General features: G+C 33.7%; 1 protein-coding gene and 1 pseudogene across 1 annotated transcript in view; one reads left to right on the top strand and one right to left on the bottom strand.

Annotated features, from left to right (window-relative positions):
• The window catches only part of ANKRD31 (ankyrin repeat domain 31), a 168,651-nt gene that overhangs the window by 138,611 nt on the left and 10,234 nt on the right, over positions 1-19,806 (bottom strand). Inside the window, 6 exon segments of the mRNA XM_087862065.1 lie at positions 707-750; positions 3,323-3,399; positions 6,816-6,856; positions 12,212-12,320; positions 14,110-14,143; positions 17,702-17,760. Of these exon segments, the coding sequence (XP_087718191.1) occupies positions 707-750; positions 3,323-3,399; positions 6,816-6,856; positions 12,212-12,320; positions 14,110-14,143; positions 17,702-17,760 (364 nt within the window).
• LOC123800267 (U6 spliceosomal RNA) lies at positions 18,936-19,048 on the top strand (annotated as a pseudogene).

The raw sequence follows: 19,806 nt of genomic DNA, 5'->3' as shown, positions 1-19,806 counted from the left end.
GCATTCCTATGTTTACCGCAGTATTATTTACAGTAGCCAAATTATGGAAGCAGCCCAAGTATCCATTGAAAGATGGATAAAGAAGAAGTGGTATATACATACACAAGAATATTATTCAGTCATAAAAAAGAATGAAATCCTGCCATTTCCAACATTCATGGATCTAGACAGTATAACGCTAAGTGAAGTAAGTCAGAGAAAGACAAATACCATATGATTTCGCTCCTATTGGAACTTAAGAAACAAATGAACAAAGAAAAAATAGACAAACCAAAAAAAAAAAATAGACTCTTAAATAGAGGACAAACAGATGGTTATCAGAGGGGAGATGGATGGGGGGGATGTGTGAAATAGGTGAAGAGAATTGAGAGTACACTTATCTTGATTAGCACTGAGTAATTTATAGAATTGTTGAATCACTATTCTGTACACCTGGAAGTAATAAAACACTGTATGTTAACTACACTGGAAGTAAAATACAAAAAAGAAACACAGGTCAAGAAAACAGTATTTCATCAGAGATAGGGAAGAACAAATATTGGAAAGGGTTTTTAGACAAGAATACATTTCTATCTATTGAAATGGTTTAGTCATATTCTCACCCAGGGAAAAGAACCTAAATGGGCTTGATACTTTAATCAATATAATTTTTAAATAAAATCTAAACACATGATCTGCAAAGGTAATCTCTGTTATATAGACCAACCTTTTCTGGGTTTGGCAAAATCTCAGGATTTTTAGCCTCAGGTCCTAGAAGATAACAATATGTTTTACTCTGGTTTTATTAAAGCACTTTTAAAAACATACCTTCTCACCTAGCATTTCTTAATCAAAATAACTTGAAATGGTTCTCTCAGGCATTCATGCGACATATAAAATATTTTATAAATATTACACCTATTTATTGATATAAAAGTATCATTACAGTGGCAATAAAGTTACAAAAGAAAATTCTTCCATTTCTTAAAAAAATACTTCACACGAAGATAAGTAAAATTATAGTTATTTAGAATTAGTTTAGCTAAAATCCTCTCTCAATTGGCTGGGTTATTCTAAGTATAGGTAACTACAGGAGGAAAAATCATACCTACTTTCTCAGGGTCATCATCTCCTCCATTATAGGTAATAGAATATAAATTAAAATCATGCTGTCAAGTTAGGCATGAAAAAGAACAACCCATGTAGGGGTGAAAAGGAATCAGGAGGCTGTCCTAAGTGACTTCCACTTTATTATCCCCTCCTCATCCTGCTCCCTCTGCAATTCATACCAAGTGAAGTTGAAAGAGAATCAGGAAAAAAGATAGTTCTCCTATACCACTCCTCTTGCCTCCTACCTTCACCATCAAGGCCCAGGCACTCTGATATATTTAGGTAGGAATTTAGGGCTCACTGGTGTTTCAAGTATATGTTTGAGTCATTCTTTTGGTTTCTTTCAATTAGACAATATCTAGAGCTACAGGATAAGCCAAGTAATTATTTGCTGAACCTTAGCATGCATCCTCACAAGCAAGACAGGTTTTTTCAGAGGAAAAAATAAGCATAAATATGCTTGCTGAGCTTTACATCATGCAAAAATCCGCTTTTTCTTGTTCTTGTTTTTGTTTTGTTTTGCTTCACCTTTGCCATTTGAAGATGATAAGCTATGAAAATCAGCTAGGAGGGTTAACATCATGGTATTGCACACCCTAACAGGAAGATGAGCAAAACGTTACTAAGAATAAATAACTTCTTATCCTTGCATTAGAATCCTTTTGCCAAGCAATGATGATAAGATGTTCTACTATGTATATCTTGTTAAAGTTTTATCTCTGGTTGCTTAAAATTTAGTACAAATTAAAGAAACACCATAATAGATACATCTTTAATTATCTTTTTTTTAACTGTCAGATCCTTGGAGGGTTAGTTTAAAAACAAAGAAGACGACTTCTCTTTTCTCCTTCTCTGAATTGTAAAGAAAATCCTCAAAGCCATCTCCTTCTGTATTTTTAATCACCTCATAATCAAAATGATCATTCTCTTATGCCAAGTTAGTATTTTTAAAATTCGGTAAGTTGGTGTATATATGCTAATTTGACTACTGTATAAAAATAAACATATTTAAGGAATTCTCATTTTCTAACTGCAGAATTTACTTAAAATAGTTTTCACAAATTAAAAAAATTTTGGGGGGGTGGCACCTGAGCAGCTCAGTCAGTTGTGTCTGCCTTCCGCTCAGGTCATGATCCTGGAGTCCTGGGATAGAGCCCCACAATGGGCTCCCTGCTCAGTGGACAGCCTGCTTCTCCCTCTGCCTGTTGCTCCCCCTGCTTGTGCATGCTCTCTCTCTCTTGCTCTATCACAAATAAGTAAATTTATCTTTAAAATTTTTTTTGAGTTTTTGTCTATCCTTTAAAATAAACTATTAAAAGATTTTGTACATTTTCTACTTAACACTTGAAAGAGACAAAATGTAGTAGTAGTAGTATGTACGTATAAAAAATAATTCTAGGAGCGCATGGGTGGCTCAGTCGGTTAAGCATCTGCCTTCTGCTCAGGTCATGATCCCAGGGTCCTGGGATCAAGCCCCATGTCAGGCTCCCTGGTTGGCAGGGAGACTGCTCCTGACCTCTCCCTCTGCACACCCCCTCCCCTCCCCCCAGCCTGTGCTCTTTCTAAATAAATAAATAAATAAATAAAATTCTAAAGTACCAAATGAGAAGAAAATGCTCAGGGGAGCTGAATTTTAACTTATAAACAATAACAATAATTACTAAAGATAATTTGTTTATTTTGACAAATAAATTTGTTATCCTACAATTTGGTTAGAATTACTCTTTGAATTGGGAGGAAGAAGATAGAATTGTATTAAAATAGACTTAGCTAAACTAGCAAACAATTTACTAGTTTCCTTATATGTGATTTAACCTAAAATCTAGGATGAAAATAAAATGAACTTTTGTTTGAACACTCTGAAAGGAATGAAGGGAAGTGGGAGTTGCAATGAAGTGTCAGAAGGGAAGGGAACTTCCAATTCTATGGGTGTCTAGTCACATCAGCTTTATGGCAGCAAGAAACACCACAAAGTTATAGAGGAACAGCCAGTTAAACACCTCTGACTTAGAAGTTCAATAAGGGTAGTGGTAAAAGTACAGAGATGCCAATAGTATCATATGGCATTAATGGCTCCCAAAATGCCAAACATCCTGCATTTCCTACACTTCTAACCTCCTACCAATTTGGCCTTCTGAGAGCCATTAATGCAAATAAATCTATATCTAACTAAGCCTTCTATTTTTAGGCAAAGACAAATTTACTTTATATGACTCTACCCATAAAAACATACCTTGAATGCTTTGGTGGGTCACTGAAAGTTCGGCCTGGGAAAATAACCCAGTGAACATTGGAAAACTTTCTCTATTCCTAAAAAATAAATCAATTATTTAATAAATAAATATAAATTTTGAAATGAAAAGAAAAAAAACACTATTTCTCAATCAAACATAATTTAAGGGTTTTTTTTCATTTAAAGGAATTTCAAAGTTGCATAATGTTTTTTGCTCCATCCTTCCAATTACTTTTACAATTACTACAAATTTGTTAATATTTACATTTCAAGTGATTGCAAAAATGAAGGAACAAGCTGAAAAATTAATGGATGAAATTCAGGAGTGTAAACAAGATGACCTTAAGTTTAGGTGTGAAAGTCACTTTGGGATGACTGTGTATCAAATAAGGGTAGTGGGGGAGAAAAAACTGGTTCTAAACTATGTATTTTGGTTATCTAAATCCTCAAATACATTGAAAGTTTGTCATTATAGTTTTAGATGTAAGTGCAAGTCACTAATGAGAAAATTCTCAGGTGTTATTTATCATTCTTATATTTCACAGCAGGTAAAGAACATGTATGAAATATTGATGGAAAGAGGTTGAAAGCAAAATTAGGATCATGCCTAATCTGCAATTTTTATCATCTGCCCTGGGATAATTAAAAGTTGATTGAAGAAAAGCAATCAGTTAACTATTTTTTTCCTCAATTCAATTTATTACATGCAAACGCAATCAAGATATCTCCCTTAAAAAAAAAAAAAAAGCTGCTTGTTTCAACTGTATAAGAGCAGTTTTTATATACCAGGTATACTTACTTGAAGCCTAAGCAAGAATAATAAATTGTACTGTATGGTGACTAATATAACAAAATAAATATTATTAAATAAAAAAAAAGAAATTTGAAAAAAAAAAGAATAATAAATTGAACACTCCCTCCTGTCTAAAAACAGAGGTGATCAATATAAGTGACCTTGAAAATGGAAATGAAACTGGTCATGTATATATATAAAATAATTTCTATGAGGCAAATAGAAAAGAATACTGATTTTTTCCCTAAAATGCAATTCTTTGAGAAGAGCAAGCTGATTTAAAACAAAACTGAATCATACTTTGAGTCAACAACAGAATTTTTTCCCTTAACTACAAAAGAGAATTTAAGACATAAGCCTGAAAATAGAGCAAACTCTTAACTAAATTATTAAACAATATTTATATTAGGCAAGACAGCAAACAATGTACATGTCTAACAGTAGAGGAATAATTAAATGCATTATAGTACAGGCAAGTTATACAGTGAAATGTTGTGAGGCCATTAAAATTCATGTTTTTAAAAATACGACATGAGAAAATAATTATGATAAATTATTACTTAAAATTTTAAAATAGGATACAAAAAACTATCTGAAGCATGATTCGGCTTAACAGAAAATATAAATAAAGATATATATAAAGCCTAAAATAAAATGTACCAAAATGTTAATAATAGTTCACCCTGGGCAGTGAGATTATGGATGCTGTGTTAGTCTTCTCTAGTTTTCTTTTCTTCCCCATTTCTGTAGGTGAACTTATAGTGCTGATATATTCAGTAATAGGGTTATTTAAACATAGTGGTTCTCATACTTTTTGATCTTTGGTCTCCTTTACATTCTTAAAAATTATTGAGGAACCCAAACAGCTTTTATTTATGTGGCATATACTTATTTATACTTACATATTAGAAGTTAAAATAGGAAAATTTTTAAATAATCATTATTTTAAAAATAACACTAAAAGCACATTTATCATGATGAGCACTGAATAATATACAGAATTGTTGAATCACTACATTATACATCTGAAACATAACACTGTATATTAACTATACTGGAATTAACATTAAAAAAAACTTAATAAAACTGAAGATAAATAAAAATAACAGTAATAATCCAGTAACATGTAGATATATTTTTATGAAAATTTATTTTACAAAATGAAAAAATGAAAAGAATGGCACTATTTCACATTTTTAAAAATGTATGGATGGCTTCATAGAAGACAGCTGTCATCTCATATCTACCATTGCATTCATTCTTTTGCAATACATTGTTTTATGTGAAGTATATAACAAAAACCTGGCCTCACACAGATATACAGTTGGAAAAGGAAGGAGTATTTTAGTAGCTTTTTTTGATAACTATAGTATCAAACCAAAGCAAATATCACACCAAAACTCTAAAAGGAATAACTTCTTTAAAGGTTACTGAAAATGTAGAAATTGAAACAACACCAATGAACTTTTTTGTGTTCTGTTGCATTATGACCCAGTCGTCTACCTTGCATTTTGAATGGATCTTTCACCTGCATGTGATTGTGACATTGTGCATTTGTCTTTTAGAAAATACTGATTCACTGAGTTATGCAAATCTTCCTAATATTGATAACACTATTAAACATCAAAAAGATCACCTTTTAAAGATTACCACTGATCTCACTGGAAAATTTTAAGTACTGGAAGCCATCAAGGTCAAGGTGGTAAAAACAAGTTTTCTGACACTAATTTTCACATGAAAGCTTGAATTATTTCATTGGCAACAAATACCAACAGCTGTTTTCCTTGAAGTGACTGGCTTACTTCATTGATTTTCAAGAAAATGTCTGCCATATACCCAAGTGTGAATACTATTTCGTCTGTCATTTATTCTTTCAAGTTAAAAGAAAAAGTGTGCTAATTTTCCTACAATGTTTACAACTCAAACAAGTTACACAAGTGCTCTCAAGACAATGACCACACTTCATTATGCACGAAATGCTCAAGCATACTTCCCCCATCATCACAGAGCATATCAAAAAGATACATATTCAAGAGTAGAAATTTAGTAAAACAAGAACTTTTCTGCTTCATCACGTGCACAAAGTGAAGCTAGGTTTTTTCCTACCTTTTTTTTTTAACTGCTAGTTCATGGCAGTGAAAAATACAGCAACTACTAGTACTATCTGGTGCCACTGCCCTGATTCCTACTAAGGCTTCAGCATTTCATTACCATTTTCTTTAGCACTGTATGTGCAAATGTCAGTACTATGAAATAGGCAAATGATGTGTATTATTATGAAAATAGTTTTGACCTCAAAGACCCTCTGGAAAAAGTCTCAAGGACTCCCAAAGGGTCCACAGACCATACTCTGACAACCACGGTTTTAAAAGAACTGAAAGGATAAAATCTTTTAAAGTACAATAGTCCTATAAAGTCTAATTTCAGTAAGGTCTACAAATTCTTCCTTCAGGCTATGCTATAAATCTTCTTTTTAAATAATATTAATAGACAGAAAATCAATCTGAAACAATCTTTCTCATGAAACGAAACTTTAATCTAGAATGTTTAAAAATAACATTTATGCTGCTAAAGGGGCAATTATTTAAAAACATACAATAATTGTAAAACTTTGAAGAAAACAAAGATTCACTTTAGAGTGCAAAATTACAAAAAAAAAAAACCCTACAATATAATAAAGCCAAAAATTAGCATACTTACTGGAACAGAGCTTGACTTTGTTCCATTTCATCTTGAGGTTGCTAGGGGAAAAAAGGTAGTTTTCTTTTAACTGATAAATGCTAATACAATGCAACAATTAAAAATTTAACATTTAAAATAATTCTTGTGTTGTTCTTTCTTAGCATCTCTGTTGTGGTAAAATACGTATAACATAAAATTCACCATTTTAACCATTTTTACACATACAGTTCTGTGGAATTTTGTGCATACTGTTGTACAACCATTACCAGCATCCATCTAGAGTACTTTTTCATCTTTTCCAACTGAAACTCCACACCTATTAAGCACTAACTCCCCATTCACCCTTCTCCCTGGTATCTACCCTGCTCCTTTCTTTCTACTACTCAGTCTCTACCGTGACTACTCTAAGTACCTAATATAAAAGGAACCATACAATATTTGTCCTTCTGTGACTGAACTTATTTCACTTAGCATGACGTCTTTAAGGTTCACCCATGTTGCACCATGTATCACTATTTCCTCCCTTTCTAATTACGTTGTATGTATGTAACACATTTTGTTTATCCATTCATCTGTTGGTGGATGCTTGGGCTGTTATCGCCTTTTTGCTACTGTGAATAATGGTTCAATGAACATGGATGTACAAATACATTTTTGAGTCCCTGCTTTCACTTATTTTGGGTATAAATCCAGAAGTAGAGTTTCTGGATCATATGATATTATGTTTAATTTTGGAGGAATCACCATACCATTTTCCACAGTAGCTGCACCATTCTACATTTCCTACCAGCAATGAGAAAGAATACCAATTTTCCCAAATCCTCACCAACACTGGTGATCTTGGGTTTTTTTGTAACAGCTATCATGAGTGTAAGATGGGATCTCAGTGTGGTTTTGATGTGCATTTCCCTAATGATTAATGATGCTGAACATCTTTTCATGTGCTTATTGGCCACTAGTCTATCTTCTTTGGTGAAATGTCTGTTCATACCCTTTGTCCATTTTTAAATCAGTTTTTTTGGTTTTTTTGCTGCTGAGTTGTAAGAGTCTTTATATATTCTGGGTAGCCATCCCTCATGAGATACATGATATACAAATATTTTCTCCCATTCCTTGTGTTGCCTTTTCATCTGTTGATAGTGTCCTTTAATGCACAAAGGTTTTTAATTCATGATTCTAGCTTTATTTATTTTTTCTTTTGTTGCCTGGCTTTCATGTCCAAGAAATCATTGCCAAATCCAACGTCATGATACTTTTCCCCAATGTTTTCTTCTAAGAGTTTTAACTCTAGTGTTTAGTTTTTTTCTTAATTTCTTTCCATAAAAGAATTTATGGAAATTAAGTAGAGAGAAAGGATGTGACCCTCTTTTTACTCCTAGTTCATTAATCTATAATGGTTCTGATAAGCCATTCTTGTCAGGTTCTCAGTTTTAATATTTCCCCCAAGGGCCAAAAATCATACAATCTCTGTGTCACAATGTTAAATGCTAAATGACTTTTGCCTAATTCTGAAGTCATGCCAGAAAATCTGAAGTTGTGTCCCTTTCAAAAAAAAAAAAAAAAGATCAAATGCACTGATAAAATTACTCCAATTTTAAGTATTACAGCATACTGGCTTTTACCACTTTAAAAGGAATCCTTACATTTAATATCTTGTAACCATCAAAGAGCATCTTTAGAAAAAGGTCTCTCTTTGGGGGCCTTCTATGTTTCTACAATCAATAACAAAGCTTTCTGAAAACAAAGCTTTTAGCCTGAATTTCTAAGCATTGTTTGATCAGTGAAGAGCCGTAATAACAGGAAAACACAAAGTACTGTGAGAACCTCAATCTTCTCCATTGAACATTCACTGTTACTTACTGATAATGCATCTTTACATACTTCAAGGTTATCAGATTGGTTCCACATATATATACATTGCAGGCAGACCTTACAAAACTCAGAGGTGCAGAGACAAGAAAGAATTTCAAGAAGTAAACCTAGAAACTTCCAAGGATTAATTAAATAGAGTATACTTATATACTTACTAGATTATTTCTACATCTTCACAAAATAACACATTCAAATACCTGTAATACCCAGTTCATTTCCCTTACTATAGATCCGTGACTTGACCCTACCTACATAAGGAAAGTGCAAAAAATAAGAGAGGAAGAAAAAAAGGAAGTTTGCTCCTGACAGCCGATTTTTCCCCCTCCTTCATAGGCAAAACAAAAACAAAAACAAAAACAAAAAAACACTTAACAGCTAATGCCTCTGAATATAATGGGGGATGGAGTTGGTCATTTGTTAATTAACAAAACACAAGGATACATTTCAATTAGCTCTTACCTAAGGGATCCAAATTGCTATCTATCCTTTTGATTCATATGACTGTCATTTTCTCCTGCCCTTACCACCCCTATATTCTGATGGTTCCTTAAGCTGTACAGTTTTTGTTTTGTTTCAAATGTTGGGGGTAGGGTGTAGGAGGTGAAAAAGAGTTTAAATTAATTGTGCTGATTTGGAAAAGAGGCAAATCTATTTATATATCCTCCACCAAAAAACAATCATCCAATATCTGAAACCATTCTCTTCAACTGAATCATGTATCACTGGGAGTGGAGTGGAAGAAGTCTAGACAGTCAAATCAGCCTAAGCAACCCTGGGTCGCCAGGAGGCATCAGGTATCTCACACAAACTATCCTCACATTCTGTATAGCAGAATAAACATTCCTGGCGTTAAGTGTTTTATTTACTGATCTGTTACTGATAACATCTGTTTAAAATAACATTCTCTCAAAATGACAGTATATAATAAAACTAGGGGACTTTAACATCCCACTTACATCAAAGGATACATCTTCCAGAAAGAGATCAACACGGAAACAATGGCTTTGAATGACACCAACAATGGCCCAGAACAGATGGACCTAACAGATATATACAGAATATTCCATCCAAAAACAGAATACATTTTCTTCTCAAGTGCACATAAAATATTCTCCAGGATATATCACATATTAGGCCACAAAACAACTCTTGATTTAAAAGACTGAAATCATGGGGCACCTTCGTGGCTCAGTTGGCTAAGCATCTGTCTCTTGGTTTCAGCTCAGGTCATGGTCTCAGGATTGTGGAATTGAGCTCCGTGTCAGGCTCCTCACTGAGTATGAAGCCTGGCTGGGATTCTCTCTGTCCCTCTCCCTCTGCTCCCCTCCTTCCCCCGCACTCACTCACGCACTCTCTCGAAAATAAATAAATAAAAATAAAATAAAAACAAAATAAAAGGCTTTTATACAGTGAAGGAAACTATTAGAATAATGAAAGGAAACCTAATGAATGAGAGAGGATATTTGCAAATGATATATTTGATAAGAGGTTAACATCCAGAACTCATAAACTCAACAGCAAAATAAAGAACTCAACAACAACAAAAACCTAAACTAAACAGTACAATTAAAAAATGGCCAAGGGGGGCGCCTGGGTGGCACAGCGGTTAAGCGTCTGCCTTCGGCTCAGGGCGTGATCCCGGCGTTACGGGATCAAGCCCCACATCAGGCTCCTCCGCTATGAGCCTGCTTCTTCCTCTCCCACTCCCCCTGCTTGTGTTCCCTCTCTCACTGGCTGTCTCTATCTCTGTCAAATAAATAAATAAAATCTTTAAAAAAAAAAAAAGTGGCCAAGGACCCAAACAGACATTTTTTTAAAGAAGATGAACAGGTGACCAACAGACACATGAAAAGATACACATCACTAACCATCAGGGAAATGCAAATCAAAATCACAATGAGATATCTCTTTATACCTGTCAGAATGGCTAAAACCAAAAAGACAAGAAACAACAAATGTTGGCAAGGATATGGAGAAAGGAGAACTATCATACACTGTCATTGGGAATGGAAACTGGTGCAGCCATGATGGAAAACAGCGTGGAGGTTACTCAAAAAACTAAAAATAGAACTGCCATACAATCCAGTAATTCCACCTCTTGGTATTTTTCCGAAGAAAATTAAAACAGGAATTCAAAAAGACACATTCAAAAAGACACAACCCCTATGTTCATTACAGCATTATTTACAATAATTAAGAAGTAACCCAAATACACACACACACACACACACACACACAAACACACACACCCTAGAATATTACTTAGTCATAAAAAATGAAGTCTTGCAATTTATAACAACATGGATACACTTACAGGGCATTATGCTAAGTGAAGTAAGTCAGAGAGACAAAGACAAATACCATATGATGCCACTTATATACAGAATCTAAAAAAAAAACCCAAATGAACAAAAACAAAACAAAACAGAAACAGACTGATAAATCAGAGAACTGATGTCAGAGAGGAGGGGGATGGGGAAATGGACAAAATAGGTAAAGGGGAGTAATAGGTAAAATCTTCCAGTTATAAAATAAATGAGATATGGGGATATAATGTACAGCATAGGGAATATAATCAATAATATTGTCACAACTTTGTATGGTGACTGCTGGTAACTAAACTTACTATGCTGACCATCTGATAATATGTAAACATCAAATCATTATGTTATACACCTGAAGCTAATACAATACGGTATGCCAATTATTCAATTAAAAAAAACCAAATTTGAGATTCAAGATATAGTATCTCTCTGATGAGAATGTTTCAAGTATAATAAAAAGAGAGCTGAGTTGTCTTATTCTAAAAAGGAAACTATGCAATTTTTCCCTGAAGTCTTGAATCTGTGTAAAATTAACCATCTTCTTTCATAAAAACATATGTGTGTGAATAAATATTTTATTTCAAAACAATCAATAAAAATGTTACTTTTTATCCTCAGAGGAAAAAATGTATCTATCTTCCCTTACTTCCTTAAGACTTTGTAAGTATCTCTGGTTAGCTGACTTATTTATACCATGGTGCTAACTAAATCACTCCTAATCTTTCCCCAGGGCAACTGCATTAAAAAGAAACAAAAATTTGAGTATGTAAGTGTGTACACATACACATGCACTCACACACATGTAAGATAATAGAAGGGACTTTCAGGAGCCCATATCTCAAATTATACCACGCAGACCAACATCTTCTTCACAAATTTAAAGTGATCTCTAACAGACAATGGAGATGAAAATCATAACAATTATATTCTGTTTTAACCTTCTGTTTTTCTCACTTCCACCTCTCTACCTAAAAGAGAAAAAAGGAAAGGAAAAAGGAAGAAATGAAATATTTTAAACACCCCAGTTTAAAACAACTGCCTTTCACCAAAGCTGCAACCAAGAAACAGAACTGACTAGCTAAGAAAGGGTAAAAACAGAGTAAGAGAAGAAAGAAAGAAAATAACAGACAAAAAGAATTAATCATTAGTAATTTGCCACTCTTTGAAATAGCATTTCCAATTTTTAATAAGTATGTATTTAATCAATATGCTACATACCTGTAAGACTACATTCTCATTAAGAGGCATTATCTTATTTTTACTCTTTTGCTCTTGTGGATCGTCTCTGAATTTGGACGCAAGTTTAATCTCTGGAGAAGGTGTGCCTAGAATGAAATATAATCATAAATTACTTCCAACATTTTTATCACTCTGCATTGACAATAACTCCATCATTTTACAGAAACTACAAAATGTCATTTAGAATTATTCTGTAAACTATAATTTCCTAATTGCCACTTCTATATATCAAAGTTTTTAAGTTATTAATTTCAAAGAGACACATATACTACACTGGAATAAAACAATACTTGATATCTGTTTCAGGTTGAATGAACGCAAAGGATACACAGAGACAATATAGAGACTTAAACCCCCCTAGAGGGAATTCTTTCTTCTTTTTTAATTCTATGTGAGGATATTTTTAAAAACTCATAATGCTAGTATATAATCCAAAAACAAAGTCTGTGGTTTTTTGGGTTTTTTTAAAGATTTTATTTATTTATTTGACAGAGAGACAGCTAGCGAGAGGGAACACAAGCAGGGGGAGTGGGAGAGGAAGAAGCAGGCTCCCAGTGGAGCAGGGAGCCGGATGCAGGGCTCAATCCCAGGACCCTGGCATCACGCGCTGGGCCAAAGGCAGATGCTTAACGACTGAGCTACCCAGGTGCCCCCAGAGTCTGTTTTTTAGATGGGAAAGCAAGCTCATATTTTAACTTTTCTTCCCTTCCCAATTCCTAAAAAGAATCCAAAGAAATTAGTTGTTGTTGTTTTTCAATTTTTTTAAAAGAAAATCTGAAGCAACAATGAGAAAAAAGGAAATATACCCACTACAGATCAGAAGATGAGAACGGATTAAAGGGAAACCAAACACTGGTAAACAGCATGTCACTCTACATGGGGAAAGGGGCAGCTCCTTCAGAAATAACTATATGGATTTCTTCTGTGAGAATCTCAGAAAACCACCCAACTCAGAGCAAATCCCACCAACCAAAGACAGAAAAGGGTATGATCACAATGGGTAGTCTCATACTTCACTGAGATTTGTACCAAAGAATCTCAAAATGAATGCTATAGCCAGTTACTCTGTGTAGGAGGATTATCTTCCCTACCAGATAAAGAAATGTACTAAAAGCTAAGGTTGATAAAATACAGTAGTGATGGCACATTACTAAATATAGTCACGTAGAACAATGAAACAAGAAGTGGACAATAGACTTACATGTATCTGAGAATTTAATATAAAATAATAATGGTATTTTAAACAGTGACAACAAGATGAATAAATATAATAAATATAAATAAGGATAAAAGAAAAACTTTTATGGTCTTGTGGTAGGTAAAATATTTCCAAGTTTGAAAAAATCAAGAAACCCCAGAAGAAAAGACTGACAGAGGTTTTACTTATAAAAACTTAAGGGCACCTGGGTAGCTCAGTTGGTTAAGCGTCTGCCTTTGGCTCAGGTCACAATCTCAGGGTCCTGGGATCGATCCCTACCTATATGGGGCTCCCTGCCCAGCAGGGAGTCTGCTTCTCCCACTCCCTCTGCCCCTTCTCCCGCACCCCCACCCCCCTGCGCTCTTGCTCTCTCTCTCAAATAAATAAAATCTTTGAAATAAATAAACCTTACAATTTTTGCATACAAAAAGTATCATGAATAACATTAGAAGTTAACTAGGAAGCTGAGTGAAACTATTCGCAACGTATACATGACAAAGTTTCACCATCTTTAATATATAAATGGTTTTATAAATCAATAATAAAATGAGAATAATTTAGGAGACATATAAGGCAATTCACATACACAAAAACTATGAATAGTTAATATTAAAATATGTCTAACCTTAGTATTCTTAAAAAATGCAAATTAAAATAATTAGATATTTTTTATTTGGCAGTTTGGCAAAGCCTGAATATATCCTTTGTTGGATCTAAAGGAAAAAGCCATCTTTTTTAGGGGTAGTATGTGTCAAGATCTGACATCTGTCTATCCTTTAAAAACAAATCTAATTTTGGCTAGTTATACTAAGGAAATAATCAGAAAAGGAGGCAAAGGTGTAAATATTAGAATATTCACATTTATTACAGTATTGAGAAATACCAAAAATATTATCAATTCATTAAATAAGGGTACATTCATACAGAATAACATGTAGCAATTTAAAAGGTTGAGGAAGATCAATATAACAAGCAGATAAATATATTTAACACAATACCAATTATGAAAAAAGATATTCATATTGGCATACAGAAGTCTAGAAAAATACATAAATACTAAACACTGGCAATTGTTGGGAGTGCAATTGCAGGGAAGAGTAGGGGGTGGGACCTTACCCTTCCTACATTATATAATTTTGCATTTAGAAAATTTTTATTTTTTTAATAATTAGCAAAAATAATAAAAGTCCATCAATTTGGAAAAGGAAAGAAAAAGAAGGAAAGCAAAGAAAAAACTTGGTTGGAATATTAAAACATACCTCTAACTTCTTCCTCATGGTACTTTATATAACATAAGAGCAAGTTCTGGAGACTACTATTGCACATTGCCTCTTCCAACTACACGTAGGAAAAATCCCTCCCAGATGAAACTGCAACTTGCCATTGGAGTACCAAGTGAGATTATGTACAGTGAAAAGATTCTGTGAACTATATATAAAAGATCTTTGTGGTGCTTAAGAAGTGTTTCTTTTTTTCCATACCTATTTTCAGACATCCTTGAAAATAAAAAATGGCTCATAAGAAGAAAGCATAAAAGAAATAATGTACCCCTTAAACAGCTATGTAAAATTGATCTTTTTGAACTGTGATGATCACTGATACATTTTTCTAGAAGCATTTAAAATGACCTAGAAGTGGACCCACGATGTATAGAAAATTGGTAAGTAAAAGGTACTTTAAAAAAATGTATGTACCACATATCAGCGAAATCATTTCAGTCTGACTTCTTTCATTTAGCATAATACCCTCTAGGTCCGTACGTGCTGTTGTAAATGACATGATCTCATCTTTTTTCATGGCTGTGTACTATTCCACTATACACACACACACATCACATCTTTTTTTATCCATTTATCTATCAATGAACACTTAGGTTACTTCCATATCCTGACTATTGTAAATAATGTTGCAATAACCTAAGAGTGCATATATTTTTTTGAATTAGTGTTTTCATTTTCTTTGGGTAAATACCAAGCAGTGGAATTATTGGATCATATGGTATTACTATTTTTAATTTTCTGAGGAACCTCCACACTGTTTTCTATTTCAGTTGTACCAATTTACATTACCACCATCAGGGCACAAAGGTTCCTTTTTCTTCATATCCTCACCAACACTTCTTATTTCTTGTCTTTTTGATTTTAGCCATTCTGACAGATCTAAGGTGGTAACTCTTTGCGGTTCTGATTTGCATTTCCCTGACACTTAGTGATATTGAGCATCTTTTCATACATCTGTTGGCCATCTGCATGTCTTTAAAAAAAAAAATGTCATTTGGGTCCTCTGCCCATTTTTTACTTGGATTGTTTGTTTTTTAGGTATTGAGTTGTTTTAGGTATTGAGTTCTTTATACATTTTTAAATTAACCCCTTATCAGATCTATCATTTGCAAATATCTTCTCCCATTCAGTAGGCTGCCTTTCATTATGTTGATGATTTCCTTTACTGTATAAAAGTTTATTTTGATTTAGTTCCAATAGCTTATTTTTGCTTTTGTTTCCCTTGCCTTTGGAGACATATCTAGCTAGAAAAATGTTACTAGGGCTGATATCAGAAAAATTACTGCCTGTGTTCTCTTCTAGGGTTTTTATGGTTTCAGGTCTTACAGTTAAGTCTTTAATCCATTTGAGTTTATTTTCATGTATGGTATAAGAAATTGCATTCTTTTGCTTGTAGCTGCCCAGTTCTCCCAGCACCATTTTGAAAAGACTGTATTTTTCCCATTGTATATTCTTGGCCTAATTTATCATAGATCAACTGATCCTATAAGTGTGGGTTTATTTCTGGGTTCTCTATTCTGTTCCATCAATGTTTTGTGCCAGTACCATACTGCTTTGATTACTACAGCTTTGTAGTATATCTTGAAATCTGGGATTGTGACACTTCCAGCTTTGTTCTTTCTCAAGACTGCTTTGGCTATTCAGGGCTCTTTTGTGGTTCTATATGTATTTTAGTATTTCTTCTAGTTCTGTAAAAAATGTTGGTATTTTGATAAGCATTCACTGAATCTGTAAATTGTTTTGCGTGATACCGGCATTTTATTTATTTTTAAAGATTTTATTTATTTATTGGACAGAGAGACACAGAGAAAGAGGGAACACCAGCAGGGGGAGTGGAAGAGGGAGAAGCAGGCTTCCCGCTGAGCAGGGAGCCCGACGCGGGGCTCGATCCCAGGACCCTGGGATCATGACCTAAGCCGAAGGCAGACACTTAATGACTGAGCCACCCAGGCACCCCTGATATGGGCATTTTAACAATATTAATTCTTCCTATCCCTGATCATGGAATTTCTTTCTATTTGTGTCATCTCCAATTTTTTTCATCAGTATTTCATAATTTCCAGAATACAAGTCTTTCACCTCCTTGGTTAAGTTTACTCCTAGGTGTTTTATTCTTTTTGCTACAATTATAAATGGGATCATTTTCTCAATTTCTCTTTCTGCTACTTTGTTATTAGTGTATAATAAGCCACAATAAGAAAGACAAATACCATATGGTTTCACTCATACAGGGAATCTAAAAAACAAAACAAACGAATTCACAAACAAACAAAAAAAGCTGAACTAGACCTATAAATACAGAGAACAAACTGAGGGCACCAGTTGCCAGAGGGTACAGGGGTTGAGAGAATGGACAAAATGGGTAAAAGGTAGTGGAAGATACAGGTTTCCAGTTATGGAATAAGTAAGTTACAGTAACAAAAAGCATAGCATAGGGAATATAGTCAATAATACTATAATAACAATGTATGTGACAGATGGTAGCTAAAACTGTGGTGAGCCTAGCATAACCCATAAAGTTAAATCACTATGATATACACCTGAAGCTAATGTAACATCATGTGTCAACTATACTCAAATTTAAAAAATTAAATATATATGAATATACCAAGGATATTTGGTATTTCAGACTGAAATAATCGGACTGGTTATTAAAAAGTACTATTCACTTATGCAAATAAACAAGTTCTAGGGTTAAGCTGGAAATTTTTGCAAGGAGAAGAGCTATCTGGGTGTCACTTGCATATCTCTGAAGCCCTCTCTAGGAGTCATAAACATCTTCCAGAAGTTATAATTCCCCTTACCATCCTTATAGTCATAGACCTTAATAGACCTGAGGGTCTCTTACAGATAAGTATAAGAAACTAATTCTGTGTAAAGTTAAAAACAAAACTAACTATAAAAGGAGAAGTTGAAAGAATAATAACACTTGGCAAATTAAAGGGACTACTTAGTGAAAAAAAAATTATTTCTCACCTTTGTACATTCCACTTACACCAGGATGGAGACTGAACTCAGATCTAAGAGATGTGTCTTCATCAAAGAGCAACCTTTCAAATACCAAAAGAGATTAGATTATGTTTCCTAAACACAGACCAACAATTTAACCACAATTTTTTATTATACCTAAACTTGCTAAAAATTCTTAGTTGCACCACACTATTAATATCTACACCAAAATATTTTTTCAGATGTGTACCCTTTAATTAAAGACTTATATAAAATGAAAAATACAGACTTATTCATATGGCCAAGTTCATTTTTATAATACCCTGTTATTTCTGAATAGTTGGGAGTAAGGAACGAATATCAATATAGTTTCTGAACAGAGACGAAATGAGATTATTTGAGGGAACAGTGCTGGTAGGTTTTCTCCTTCACATTTCTCTATACCACAGAGAATTTGAGATTAAAATCCCAGGACTGAATCTGAGTGTGTATTTTCAGAATAAAAATGATAGAGTTCTTTCAGTTTTTGGATTCACTTCTTACTATCTTCTAAGCAATACTAAGGTAACAGAGAGAAGACATACAGTCCATCCCCTCAAGAAGCTTCAAATTCAGTGACAAATACAAAACTAAAAAATAGTAATGATATGCCACTATGCTTGTAGGCAGATTTAAGTGTTTTATCTTTTCTCTTTAAAAAAAAAAAAAAAACCCTACAGATTTCAAAAACAGGCAAAGGACTTGAAAAGAAATTTATCCAAAGACGACGTACAAATGACTACCAAGAACACAAAAAGATGCTCAACACGACTAAATATTAGGAAAATGCACATCAAAACCACAGTGAGATATCACATCACATCCATTAGGTTATGATAAAAAACAAAACAGAAAATAACAAGTAGTGGCAAGGATATGGAGAAATTGGAACTCCTGTGCATTGCTGGTGGGAATTTAAAATAGTATAACCACTGTGGAAAACAGTATGGTCGTTCATCAAAAAAGAGATCTTTAACCACCATTTGATCTAGTAATTCCATTTCTGGGTATGTACACAAAGTAACTGAAAGCAGGGATTTGAAAAGATATTTGTACACTCCTGTTCAGAGAAGCATTATTCACAGGAGCCAAAAGGCGGAAGCAACCCAAGTGTTCATCAACAGATAAGTGAATAAACAAAACGCAGTATATACCTGAAATGGAGTATTATCCAGCCTTAAAAAGGAAGGTAATACTGATACATGCTCTAACATAGACAGACCTTAAAAACGCACCAGTGCTTGCTTCGGCAGCACATATACTAAAATACGAATTGGAATGATACAGAGAAGATTAGCATGGCCCCAATGCAAGGATGACACACACATTCATGAAGCATTCCATATTTAAAAAAAAAAATTATGCTAAGTGAATGAACCAGACACAAATGGATAAATATTATATGATTCCACTTATATGACATAGCTAAAGTAGTCAGAGCCATAGTGATCAAAAGTAGAATGGTGTTGCCAGGGACTGGGAGCAGGGAGGAATGAGGAGTCAGTGTTTAATGAGTGCAAAGTGTTTGGGAAAATGAAAAAGTTCTAAAGTCAGATAGTGCTGATGGGTGCACAACAATGTGAATGTACTTAATACCACTGGGCTGTATACTTAAAAATGGTTACAATGGTAAATTTTATAATATATATTTTTTACGATGATAAAAAATGAAATTAAAAAAAACTTTTCAGAATAAAACTATGTACTAAGGCATGAATATATGATTTGGTACTAACTGGGTTCTTTTGTTTCCCTACTTGTTCATTCTGCTTTTCACTTTTTTAAGGAAAATTACAAACAACAACAACAAAAGAGACGATAGTATACTTATCGGCTAGGCTCATCAATTACCAGTACACAGACAGTCTTATTTCTTCTATAATCCTTCTGCCATCCTCTCTGCTCCTGCCAGTCCCTCACTAGATTATTCTGAAATATGTCCTGGACATCTTATGCCAATATGCAACTCTAAAAGATAAGGATACTTTTCAAAACAATACTATAATAACTACACCTTTAAAAACCATAATTATCACACTTCTAAAAAGCCAGTAATTCTTTAATATTACTGAATTTACAGTCTTTAGTAAACAGCCTCTGAAATGGCT

This window comes from Ursus americanus, chromosome 5, assembly GCF_024610735.1.
Source record: "Ursus americanus isolate L20-20 chromosome 5, mUrsAme1.1.p, whole genome shotgun sequence".
Classification (NCBI taxonomy): domain Eukaryota; kingdom Metazoa; phylum Chordata; class Mammalia; order Carnivora; family Ursidae; genus Ursus; species Ursus americanus.
Note: the sequence above shows the minus strand (reverse complement) of the source record. Positions and strands in the feature narration are given on the sequence as shown.